The sequence below is a fragment of the Plecotus auritus genome (assembly GCF_963455305.1).
Source record: "Plecotus auritus genome assembly, chromosome: 4".
NCBI classification, from domain to species: Eukaryota; Metazoa; Chordata; class Mammalia; order Chiroptera; family Vespertilionidae; genus Plecotus; species Plecotus auritus.
The window spans coordinates 32,038,350-32,050,229 of NC_137775.1; the positions used below are offsets into that span (position 1 = coordinate 32,038,350).

At 40.4% G+C, this 11,880-nt stretch overlaps 1 protein-coding gene across 5 annotated transcripts in view; it reads left to right on the top strand.

Annotated features, from left to right (window-relative positions):
• The window catches only part of UTRN (utrophin), a 479,531-nt gene extending 468,310 nt beyond the window's left edge, over window positions 1-11,221 (top strand). For all 5 annotated transcript variants that reach the window (XM_080663479.1, XM_080663480.1, XM_080663478.1 and 2 more), the window contains 4 exons: window positions 1,810-1,918; window positions 3,169-3,267; window positions 7,999-8,027; window positions 10,561-11,221. In XM_080663479.1, the coding sequence (XP_080519605.1) occupies window positions 1,810-1,918; window positions 3,169-3,267; window positions 7,999-8,027; window positions 10,561-10,569 (246 nt within the window). In that variant the 3' untranslated portion in view covers window positions 10,570-11,221. The remainder of the gene's footprint in view (window positions 1-1,809; window positions 1,919-3,168; window positions 3,268-7,998; window positions 8,028-10,560) is intronic.
• The last annotated feature ends 659 nt before the right edge of the window (window positions 11,222-11,880 follow it).

Consider the following 11,880-nt stretch of genomic DNA (forward strand, 5'->3'; position numbering starts at 1 on the left):
TTGCATTTTTCTTTGGCCTTTGCAGTGAGGGATCCCTTGGCAGTGACTAGGAATTATTTCTCTGGAGATGGTCGATTGAATCAAAAGCAGAAACAACATTCTCTCCAGTGATCTCTCTCAAATTCTAGGAAATCGTCTTTCACTCTTGCTATCACTGTCTTTTAACATGTCAGAGTCATTAAAACAGTGTAATTTTGGCATTACCAACACAGCAGGTCAAAGTTCACCCCTTATACATAATTCTTATTTTTTAAAAGTTGAGTTTTTAGGAAGAGAGAAGGGGAGAGAGAGAGAGAGAAACATCAGTGTGAAAGTGAGACATCAGTCGACTGCCTCCTATACACCCCCTACCAGGGATCGAGCCCACAGCCCAGCATGTGCCCTGACTGGAATAGAACTGCCAACCTTTTGGTGCACGGGACGGTGCCCAACCAATGGAGCCACACTGGCCAGGGCACCCCTTATATTTTGACCATATGCTTCTCTATATGTCCGCTAGTGTTTCAGAATCTGTGTGAGACTGTTTTGCAGACAGCTTACTTTGGAGCCTCCAAATTGGGCATCATTGTAAAGTAATAGTCCCAAGAATAACCCAAGGCCTGGCGCTATTGGAATGTCTGGTTTTTGCCTCTGTGCCAGTCACATGCATGGGGAAAGTTACGTTGTTCATATTATGAACCTGAATTTTCTGAGTGGTGCCTGTGTAAGGGATTACTTTTCTCTTGAGAGCTCATATTTAGAATATGAAGTGTTACTAATAGCAACCTAGTGAGTAGATGAACTGAAGGAAGCCATACTCTGGAAACTTCATTTGCCATAACCTGTTGATGATTTTAGGAGAGCTAACGGCTCTTTGCCCACCCTTCCTTCTTCGGCCCCCCTTCACTCTCTCCATCCATTAGACAGAGCTGCCTAATGGCTCATATGTTTCCAGAATCGCACAGTAATGCTTTAGAGATAGCTGATATCTGAACGTCTCAGTACATCCCAGCCTGTAGACCTCTAATCTCTTCCTATTGACAGCAGGAATGCCAGAGGGAAATAGAAAAATCTACTATGAAAGTAAAAACTAGCAAAACGACTAGGCTTCAACGAGTTTAGATTTAATGAAAAAATCAGCATCAAATACATTTTAACTTCTGCCTTTCCTCTACAATGGGTCACACTTTCTCATTCGGCCTCATACTTGTTAATATGTCCGTCATCATTTCAGAGCTTTGTGTGAGGGTGCACTTGCCAAGGGTTTGCCTCACACCTGTCAGCTCCTGTCAGCCAGTTTATAAGGAAAGAATCTAAGGCACAAAAGGTTAAAAATTGGCTCAGAATTACACAGCTTCCGAGTTCAAATCTAAGCATTTGAATTAAGAATCATGCTCTTAAACACTTCAATATTGGTCTTTAAACATTGACTTAAACTTATAAATTAGCTGTTTTTGAAATTAGATACATTTATGATATGACAAGCAGTGCTAATTTTTTCAAGAGGAATGAACATGTTTCTATATTCACTTGGTTGACAAAATAAGAGGGAGAACAATTGAGGGCTGAAGCTGATACTGATACATAAATCTTGCGATATAACCGAGTGAGTTCTTCAAGTTGCCCAGACTGAAAGGGAAGGACCACCTAGTGCTCAGCTGAGTTCTAGCAGCTACTGATGCTAATGTATTTGAAAATGTCTGAGGGTAAACAACCCCTACATGGTGTAATTATCCGTGGTGGGGCGGGGGGAAGACGTTAGAAATGGAAATCCTTTCCTCAATAGTATTTTAATTCTTCCTCTGGCCTGACATTTGAATGTGCTTCCAGCCTGAAACTGATTCCCGAATCAATGGCGTCTCCCCCTGGGCTTCGCCTCAGCGATCTGCACTGAGCCACTCGCTCAGTCCTGATGCCGGCCCACAGTTCCACCAAGCAGGTCAGTGTCCCCAAGACTTGGCTCCTCCCCGACACTGCTCGGGTCTTTGCCATTAGCTTGTTTTTCATTTGAAATAGCATTCTTACACATGGGTGCCTCAGGGCACAAAGGAGCTTTCTTTTCTCTTTGGTCTTGGATGAGTACACAAAGCCATTTTAACAATATAAAAAAAAGCGTACATTTTAGAATAATAGCTATAATACATGTACATATATAGGGTGTAGTCGTGAATTGAATTTTGTGAAAGATGAAAAAAAGTGCTCTTACCTTTCGGGATGAGCAATGATTTGAGGTTTTTTTGCGTTTGGAATGATTCTTTTTTTTTTCAGTAAATTTTATTTCTCTAAAATGTCATATTTGTACATATTCAGAATATAATACTAAAGAGCAGTATACCAGACATGGTTTTCTCTGCCCAGGTCTGGGAACTCAGTATTCTGCTTTCTGCATCCCTGTCACCGCAGACATTGCCACCTCTGTCACCAGCATCTGAGCAGAGGTCCCCTCCAGCCTGTCACTGATCACAGAGCAGACCTGTCAGTGCTGCTAGTTAGGACTCTGTCAACCAGGCATTCAGAATGACGTTTTATTACTGATAAAATTCAAGTTTCCAAATTCTGCTGAGGACCACATACTTTAACCAATTTAATTTGTTTATGAGATATCTTTTGCTATATTAATCAGGAGAAAACCTAAAATATTAATACTGTTTTAATTTTTTTAAATAAGAATTATTTTGCTATTGATTATCAAATAAATACATGAAAGTATAAAGTCTCTTATGAGATACCTCTATTTTTGTGGTGAAAAAGAAATTGGTAGAATATTTTTCTCATATGAAAAAATATTTGCAACACAAAATAATGAAATTCCAAACAATACATTGAAATAATGTGACTACATTCTGTATTTTTCACTCATGAATTTTTCACTAGCACAATTTTTTCCCACAGAAATATCTAGTACACTTTATTTATGTATGCACGTTTATTACTGACAAATTAATACAAAAGTGGTTTTGGTATTTTTCCCTAAAACTCATCCTCTACAGCAAGCATGTCAAACTCGCGGCCCGCGGGCTGCATGCCTCATTTATTTGGCCAGTGTTAGCCTTTGAGTTTGGCATGCTTGCTCTACAGAATTATTTTCCCATTGATATTTAGAGGCCATGGTTAGTATTTTCTCCTGAAGTTGGGTTTTGGTGAAAGGCCAGACATTAATTTCAGAATGTCTGTTCTTTTTATGGGCAGTCCCGGCCGCGGAGGACCTGCTGGCCCCCCCTGATGACACTAGCACTGACCTCACCGAGGTGATGGAGCAGATCAACAGCTCGTTTCCATCCTGTTGCCGTGAGTATGAATGAACTAACACCACCACTGCACCTTCTCCTTCCATTGTTTTTCCTGGTGTGGGGCCCTCTGTCTTCTTAGATAAGAGAACAAAAACCTGTATTAGAACCGGATTGAATGTTAATTGAAAATAAAGCAAACATGCTGTATGTCAGCAAAGCACAGGAAGCTCAGCATAGATCCCATCCCATCCCTGGGGTACAGCGACAGTGCAGTCCTGCTCTTGGAGATTTTTCGTAAGCCTTGTGAGTGATAACCTGAAGGCAAATAAAATAAGTCTGTGTTGTTGTTTTTTAAGAAGAAATTATTCTCGTCAGTGTAAGCTATAGTAAGAAATGTGTATTACTTGAAAATGGAGCTTTCAGTGGCATGCCGAACAAGGCAAGGAATAGCTTTTTCTAATGCACTTTCTTTTCCAGACATTGATTCTGATATCATCAGATGCAGGTACAGAAAGGGATTATTTTCAGGTTTTCCTCTTGTTTTCTTCTGGTTTCTTTTCTTCTTTACAAAGTAGTCACTGTGTAAGGCCAGGACATTAAAGGTATCACAGATGATAACCCTGTGAATTTTCCATATGAACAACCAAGAGCCACATAATAACAAAATAGAAGCAGCTCAATTCCTAGAGGAACTTGTTAATAATTCTTATTTATTGATTTTCTTCAAACATTTTGTCTTCAGCATCTTGCTGCTTTGCAATTTCTGCTGAGCTCTCACCAAAAACACTTCTTCTGTTTCACACAGAACAATTGACTTAAGTACATATACATATTATTTAATGCTACAATTACATTTAAAAAAATTGTTTAAAGAAATATGAATATATTACTTATAATTTTTGATAAATTATTTGTGATTTTTAAATCTAGGCAGCCTCTAAAGACTTTAGAATGTATATATATACTATCATTTATCATATATTATATATGGGTAGTATACAGATAAACAGCCTCTCATCTTACCCTTTTCCATCTTCTTTTCGGACAATACCTATCCTAAATGAGGAAAAAAAACATTATCAGGAGTATAGATAAATAAGATATACTGACTTCATTTACAAAGTATCCTTCAGTTTATGCCACTCTACAGTTTACAAAATTGATCATTAGCAGGAAGTGCAAACAGCTATTTGAAAAATAGTCATTTCTGAATTTTTAGGAGTATTTGCCTAAGGGACATATTACAGTTTCTACAGCACATAAATATATTTATATTTGGGACTGTGTCATTTTCCAGGTTATTATTTGTAGTTCTACTTCTTGAAGTTTGCTGAATCGCATTTACTCTGACAGTCCCCACACTCAGCCCCTAGAAAAGCTTGTGTGTACTGTAGATATTTACAGAGGCATTAAGTTCATGGGCTATCAGATCGTTGCTTTTCTTCTAGGCTTTGTAACAGCCATAAAACATGAACAGATTAAATTTTTTATATTAATTATACTTCAAGGTTGAATTTTCTAGAGAATTGGGTTCTGAGGTTGTATGTTTAATGACTAGATAATAGTCTTCCTAAGTCAGAATTTCAGAATTAAATTTACAAATGAAATTACTTTTTAGGTCAGCTTAAATCTAAATACATTAATAACTAATTTTTAAAAATTATGTAATCAAAGTCAATTATAAGTTTTTATTTAAATGTCATGATGGATGACTTCAATTTCCTACTGGAAAGGTTAAGCTGTTAAAGTTTCCCCATATAGTACCCGGAAAGTTCCATAGGATTCATTTGCTTTGTTGTCCCTTTTAAGTTGCTAAGCTAGCAAATCCTATCTAATAAAAGAGTAATATGCAAATTGACTGTACCTCCGCTACACCCACAAGCCACACTCACCAGCCAATCAGGAGCGAGTATGCAAATTAACCCAACCAAGATGGCTGCGGCCACAGAGCAAGCAGGAGGCTTGGGTTTCCCCGGCAATGGAGGAAGCCAAGCTTCCCCGAACACTCTGGTGGGCCCTGGACCCCACTCAAGGCTACAAAGTTTCAATTATAGAAGATAGATAAATCCCAGATACCAGGGCCTCCGCTTGGGTCACTGGGGGGCATGGCTGGCCTGAAAACCACCACAGGCCCCTTGCCCAGGCCACCCCACACCCCAAGGGAACCCCCACCCTGATCCAGGACACCCTTCAGGGCAAACCAGCTGGCCCCCACCCATGCACCAGGCCTCTATCCTATCTAATAAAAGAGTAATATGCAAATTGATTGTCACTCCAACACACAAGATGGCTGCCCCCATGTGGACACAAGATGGCCAGCAGGGGAGGGCATTTGGGAGGGATCAGGCCAGCAGGGGAGGGCAATTGTGAGTGATCAGGCCAGCAGGGGAGGGCAATTGGGGGTGATCAAGCCTGCAGGGGAGGGCAGTTAGGGGTGACCAGGCCGGCTGAGGAGGGAAGTTGGGGGCGACCAGGCCTGCAGGGAAGGGCAGTTGGGGGGACCCAGGCCTGCAGGGGAGGGCAGTTAGGGGCAATCAGGCTGTCAGGGGAGCAGTTAGGCATCAATCAGGCTGGCAGGGGAGTGGTTAGGGGGTGATCAGGCTGGCAGGCAGAAGCGGTTAGGGGCAATCAGGAAGGCAGGTAGGTGAGCAGTTGCGAGCCAGCAGTCCTGGATTGTGAGAGGGATGTCTGACTGCCCATTTAGGCCCAATCCTACTGGTAATATTTTAATAAGCCTTCAAATTTCCAAAGCTTACTGACCACCTTTGGAGAATTTTTCTAAGCAAATTAGCTTGGCACTTTCCCAATGCCAAGCCAATCTCATGAGCCCCTATAACTAATGAGAACTTTAAAATTACTTGTCACTAGCACACAGTGAATTGATCTGCTTGTTAATCTTGACTTTTGATCCTTTGTGGATTAAAAATTAGCATGGTCACAAGTTAATTTCTATTCCTGGCAATCTTGGAATTAAAATGAAACTGTATTCATAAATCCTAATTGCGTGAATTGCCTACTTAAACAGGGCTTTTTAAAATTTCACTGTATCTATATATTGCCGCATGTAACACCTCGGAATTCCTCTGTCTTAGAGCCCTTTAAAGTCTTCTTTTAATTATTTACATTAAGTTTCAGAGCAAAGAGGCAGGTATGACCATCTCTTCCTGGCAAGGAGTTAATGAAGGGAATTTAATTGTTTTGTTTATTAACCAACATACACACTAAAATTTCCACTGACTGATGTGTTTTTTTACTGTAAAATGTTTTGTTAGTTTTCTCATTTATGTCATCTAAATATATGGGATACTAATAGTCAACTGAGTATTTTTTGCTTTAAAAGCAACAAATGCTTTTAAATTTATTTATATCTATAGGCATATTTGCACTGTGAATTGCCTATGTTTATTAAGCTTGAGTGACATTTATAAAAAACACAAAACCTACAAAAATGCAATGATTTCCTGATTTCTTAAAAATATATTTGTATGATTTGTTCAGGGGAGTACCCATAGCCTTCTATCTGATAAAAAGCTGTGGGGTTTTAAATGTTGGTTTAGAGCAAAATGGATTCGATTTCTGTTTGGGTTTGGTTATTCATTTCTTAAGAGCGTAACTCTCCCATGTGGTACCTAATACTAATGCAGCTAAGCTCTTCCTTAGGTGTAGCTCACGTGTGTGAGGAATTTTACTCACTTTCTTCCTGTTTTAACTTACATGTCCCTTAGGACTAGGCTGTCCTTACCCTGATTCTTCCCCCTACTACTCCTGGGGCGCACTCTGTCCGTGCAGGCATCATAAGAAGGTTGTCCTCGTTTGCTCTTCTATTCTCACAGAGCTACTAGCACTCGCTGTATGGTCACGGCTATCTTTTTTTTTTCCCCCTAGAACAGAAAAATGAAAGAGGGAAGGAGTGAAGCAGGCTAGATGACTAGGGACAATTCTTATTTGACACAGCACAGATGTTGCCCTCACTGGAGGGGCGGGGCTCTCTCTCCCCAGTAGGGTTGAGTATGAGAGAATCATTACGAGGTTTGTCAGTGAAAAGGAGAGATGAAAAAGCAGAGGCTTTAAAAACAATATTGCTAGTCGCTGCCCTCACAGTGCCCACTAGAGCAGCTACACTGTCCGATGCCCTCTGTAACCAGGAAGGAATTGAGCCGCAAATCAGATGCAAAGGTGAATTAGATGCCAACTTCTAACTTCTCCAATGCTCTTAGCTGGAAGGCACAACTAAGTAGCCCAAGTTCCTAGAAGACTCTCAGGGATTAGCCCAGCCTTTTCCTTGATGTAAGCACATTGCTACCATCTTCCTAGCCTTTGGGGCAAGGGTGAGTCCAGGGTGGCAGAAATGAAACTCATGCACCTTCATTTCCTTAATGACTTCTTGGTCAGAACTGGTACTATTCAGCAAAATATACAGATTTTGCTCTGTTCTGACACAAACCCAATACATGGCAAGATTTCAATGGGCAATTTTGAGATTTTTTTTTTTTTTTCGCAAAACTAAGAACTCACTGAATGCTTTAGTGTGCACTTTTTGACACAGCCAGCATATGCTTTGCATATTTTGGTGGAATTTGCGTATCTTAAAGCACTCGGGATATGAAAAACTAGGGAAACTAGCCCTGTTAAAGCATCTAGCAAAAAAAATAAAAATAAAAAAACGGTTTCTTATTTTATTAGCATCCATTTACCATGCTGAAAAAGGCACACTTTTGCATGCTTTAGAGGGGGAACCAGCCAAACAACAGTACCACCTTCAACTTATTTATTTTGTTTTCTCTTTCAGCAAATCTCCCCAGCAAGAGTGGGCCACAGGTAAGAGTTCATGGTTTTGTTGACAAAAATTCCAACAGAAATCAAAAGAGAGTTTTGTTCACATATGACACGCAAATCAGGGACATAGACCTCAGTATGAACCAAAGACATAGAGATGGGCAAAGTGATTAAAGGCAAATTTGCAAGGAACTGATGATCAAAGAAACGGGTTGCTAGGGGAAACAAGAGCACAAACTTACATTATTCATTTTCTGATCGGTGGGGGCAATGGGCTTTCAAAGTCAGCTGATTCAGTGGTCAGCAAGTGGGGCTATGAGAATGTGAACAATGGGTAACATGATTAGGCATTTGTCAACATTCCAGTTCAGGTTCAGGCTTGTAGAACAAAAGCTTTGAGGTGACTTACCAACCAAAATCAGCACAGAAAAGCTGTTCATTCCAAGTTCACAGAGCAAAGTCAAGCACTGTAAGCAGCCTCAGAGTTCAAACTGCGAAAATTCAGAAGTTTGGCCACAAATTATATTGAAGTTCCTATAAGTCTTCAGATTGGTTGGCTCACGTGTTTACTACAACCTAGAGTAAACAGATTAGCCACTATCAATTTTAGTGCTACTTTATTCCCCATGTAAATAAGTAAACTTGCTTGACATTTAAATGTTAGCTGATTTAGTACAACAGTTTGTCAGTCTGGGGGCGGGGGGCGGGGAGGGACCTCTCCCAAGCCAGTTCTCCCAGATGCCCAAAATATGCAGTGCTTGATCCTTTGGGTTCTAATAGCTTTTTAACAGCCTCATGTATCCTATGTATAGTTAGCCTGGATAGATTTGGCTGACCACTGTTCTCCCAGATATCTACTTAAGGTGGCTATCACAGAACATTGATTAAAAACAGTGACCAGAGCAGTACACAGAGGTGGCTTTGTTACTGCTTTTTTTTTTTTTTGGGGGGGGGGGGGAGAGGGTGGAGGGAGGAGCCGACTTTTCATTTAAAAAATTGCTGAGGACTGTTGCCAGCCACAGGCTTATATCTTTCAGTATTTTCCTTATCATATAGGTACTCTTAGTAATAATGTGCCATAAGACTACAGATCTTTGGAGAACATTTTCCTCCGTGAACTTTTTTATTGATCTTTTTGAAACATTGAAACATCTTCTGATTGTCTTACTGACAAGAGAGGCTGGGATCTTAATGAGAAGCACAGGCAATTTGTCTTTAGTAACCAAGGAACATAAAGCAGATAAGGGGATGTGTGTGAGAGAGCTGCTGAGACAGAAGGACCTCACCCCAGGGAGCAAAATTTCTCTCTGATTGCTTCTGGTGTCTTAGTGAGTCAGAAGCCAGGACCCTTCAGCTCAGTGAGGATGCGAGGGCGCAGCATAGGTGTGAGGTAAGACTAGAGGAGGAGCCACATAGACCCTGGAACAGAGTGTGACTGATTGCCTGGCAGCCTTACAGGGCACCACGTGAGGTGCCTATTAGTGAATATAATGTGAGGTCGGGGTGGGGCTGCGTGTTGCTCTCCAGCCACATTCAAGTTCATGAGCACAGGCATCAGAGCAGGCCAAGGATTACAGTTAATCGAAGTGGAAGTTGTGGTTTGGCCAAGAGAGTACGTACAGCAATTCAAGGGAAGAGTTGAAGGAGTGATGATAATGATTGAACCAGGCATCTACGTTTGATAGGAAAAGAAGTGAGGATGTCAGGTGTGGGAGACAGGAAGAAGGTGAGAGAATCCATGCATTGTAGTATCAAAGGATAAATGAAGTTGGGCCTTAGCAAAAGTAAGCTGGAAGGACAGAGGTGGTTGTCAGAAGGTGGGGTTACTGAAATTGGAATGTTGGAGCAGTTGCAGGCATTTGGTAATGGTCCGTCCATATTTGGAACTTTGAGTGAGTGGCTAAGATGAGTGGAGTACAAGTTAGTTGGAGGCAGTGACCTCAAAGAACGAAGAGGCCAGAGGGTTGGAAGAATCATCTATGTAGGTGTTGAAATCATTGAAATTTAAAAATAGTTTTAAATTTGGTGGCGGTGTACCATTTCTTCATCAAGAAGTACGGGAACATTGACGGTGGGGTCAGAAGGTGATGCATAGTGGCTGATATAGTCTGATGGCATGACATTCAAAGCTGGGTGTTTTTAGGGATGAGAGAGAAAAAATGCCCTGAAAAACACAGGAGGCTCTAGGAAGGAGTTAGGCACTGTATGAGGAGTGTGGGAGGTTTGGGGTGCTTGCACCAGCCTAATTTACTCACCTTTGGTACCTCCCACAAGAAAAAGACAAGTTCTCTCAATTTTAACTTGCTTTCCAGCCTGGCCAAGAGCAGCCTTCCTGACTTCCTCTATATTGGCTACAGTGATAAAGGGCAGACTAGGTGACTTCAGAATGAGAAGAAAGGGCCTCACTCAGGGAGCAGAAGTCACATGGGAGGAAAGGGTCCCCTCTGAACATAGCGAAATAGGGTATGTGTTCCGAAAGAAGCACTTCTATTTCCTTGAAGAGTTGACAGGCTTCTGCTACCTGTAATGGTTTATGTAAATGTTGTTCTGACAGCACGGTTTTCCCTTCCCGCAGGCAATGTGAAGTACTCATCTAGCCAACAAACATTTCCTGACCTTCAGTATTGCACTTTCCAGCAAATGCCACTTCCAAGCCCCATTTAATCAGAAGTTCCATGGCTCCTTGAGACAGGCTGCTGAGCGCCGACCTTGTGTTCTACTGAAGGGGTGAAACACTGACTATCCAAAGAGAGAAGACTATTTTGTTTTTATAATAATCCTATGTTATTGTTTTCTCCTTCCCTTTCTATGCAACTGTAAATTAATGAACAGAGCAGTATTGGGAAATGGTAATACATTTGTCACTGATTTGTATACTGTATACAGCATTGGGAAAGTGGGTGGGGGCTTTCTAATGTGATGATGCTTCTTTTTAATAACCGTGACAAAAACTGCATAGGAACTAGAAGAGAGTTTTACATTCCTTTCTATTAACCTTATACAATAACTTCATGTATTTCTTCAACTCCTTTACCTTTGTGGTTATTTATAAACTCATCAGCCACACGACCAAATAGATTTCCTATATTTGTTTTCATGATTTGGCCAATTAATAGATTCATATAGTTCAGTCAATTATATTACAGGTGTATGGATAGGCTACAGCTCTATGCATACTTTTTAACTTTATTTGACATCATACACTTAATTTTTCTTAGCAACCACTTGGAAACTACAAAAAAAAAAAAAAAAAAAAAAAACAAACCCACAAACAGTGGCTCTAACTGGCATGTTCATTGGTGTTTTTCCCTGCATTTTATTCCCCTGCTCTATATAAGTAGCTCTTGATTTCTTTATTTATTTCATCCCCCTGAGTTTATATGATAGAGGAGACTTAAAGCAGGATTATAATAATCTCGCAGATCATTTTACCAAAGGTTGACTATTTAGGCATATTTTTATTTTGGGCACAGAAACAACACTTAGTACAACCTTTTCTAGTTCCCATATCTTGATTTTCATCATTAAATACACAGCAGGCCTTTACCCAATTGTGATGCCAGACACATTATTATCTTTGGTTCCCTTTAAAGAAAATTTTATTGTTGTTTATGTATATTTAAGCCCTTATAATTCTTGAAACTTCTAGTTCTTTTTTAAAGCAGACACAAATTTAGTGCACATCTCATTTTCCCTTTTGGGTGAATAAACAGATTTTCATTGTCCTTTATGTAATTCATACATTTGGGAAGAATGTTTATCAAAAGCCTATGCCACTACTTCTGCAGAAGAATGAAATTAAATGCTTGGATGCTGGTACCCTGCCTAACTTCAATTAGGCATTTGGTTTAGCTTCTGACTTAGCGTTTAATTCACTCAGTTTAAACATGGTATA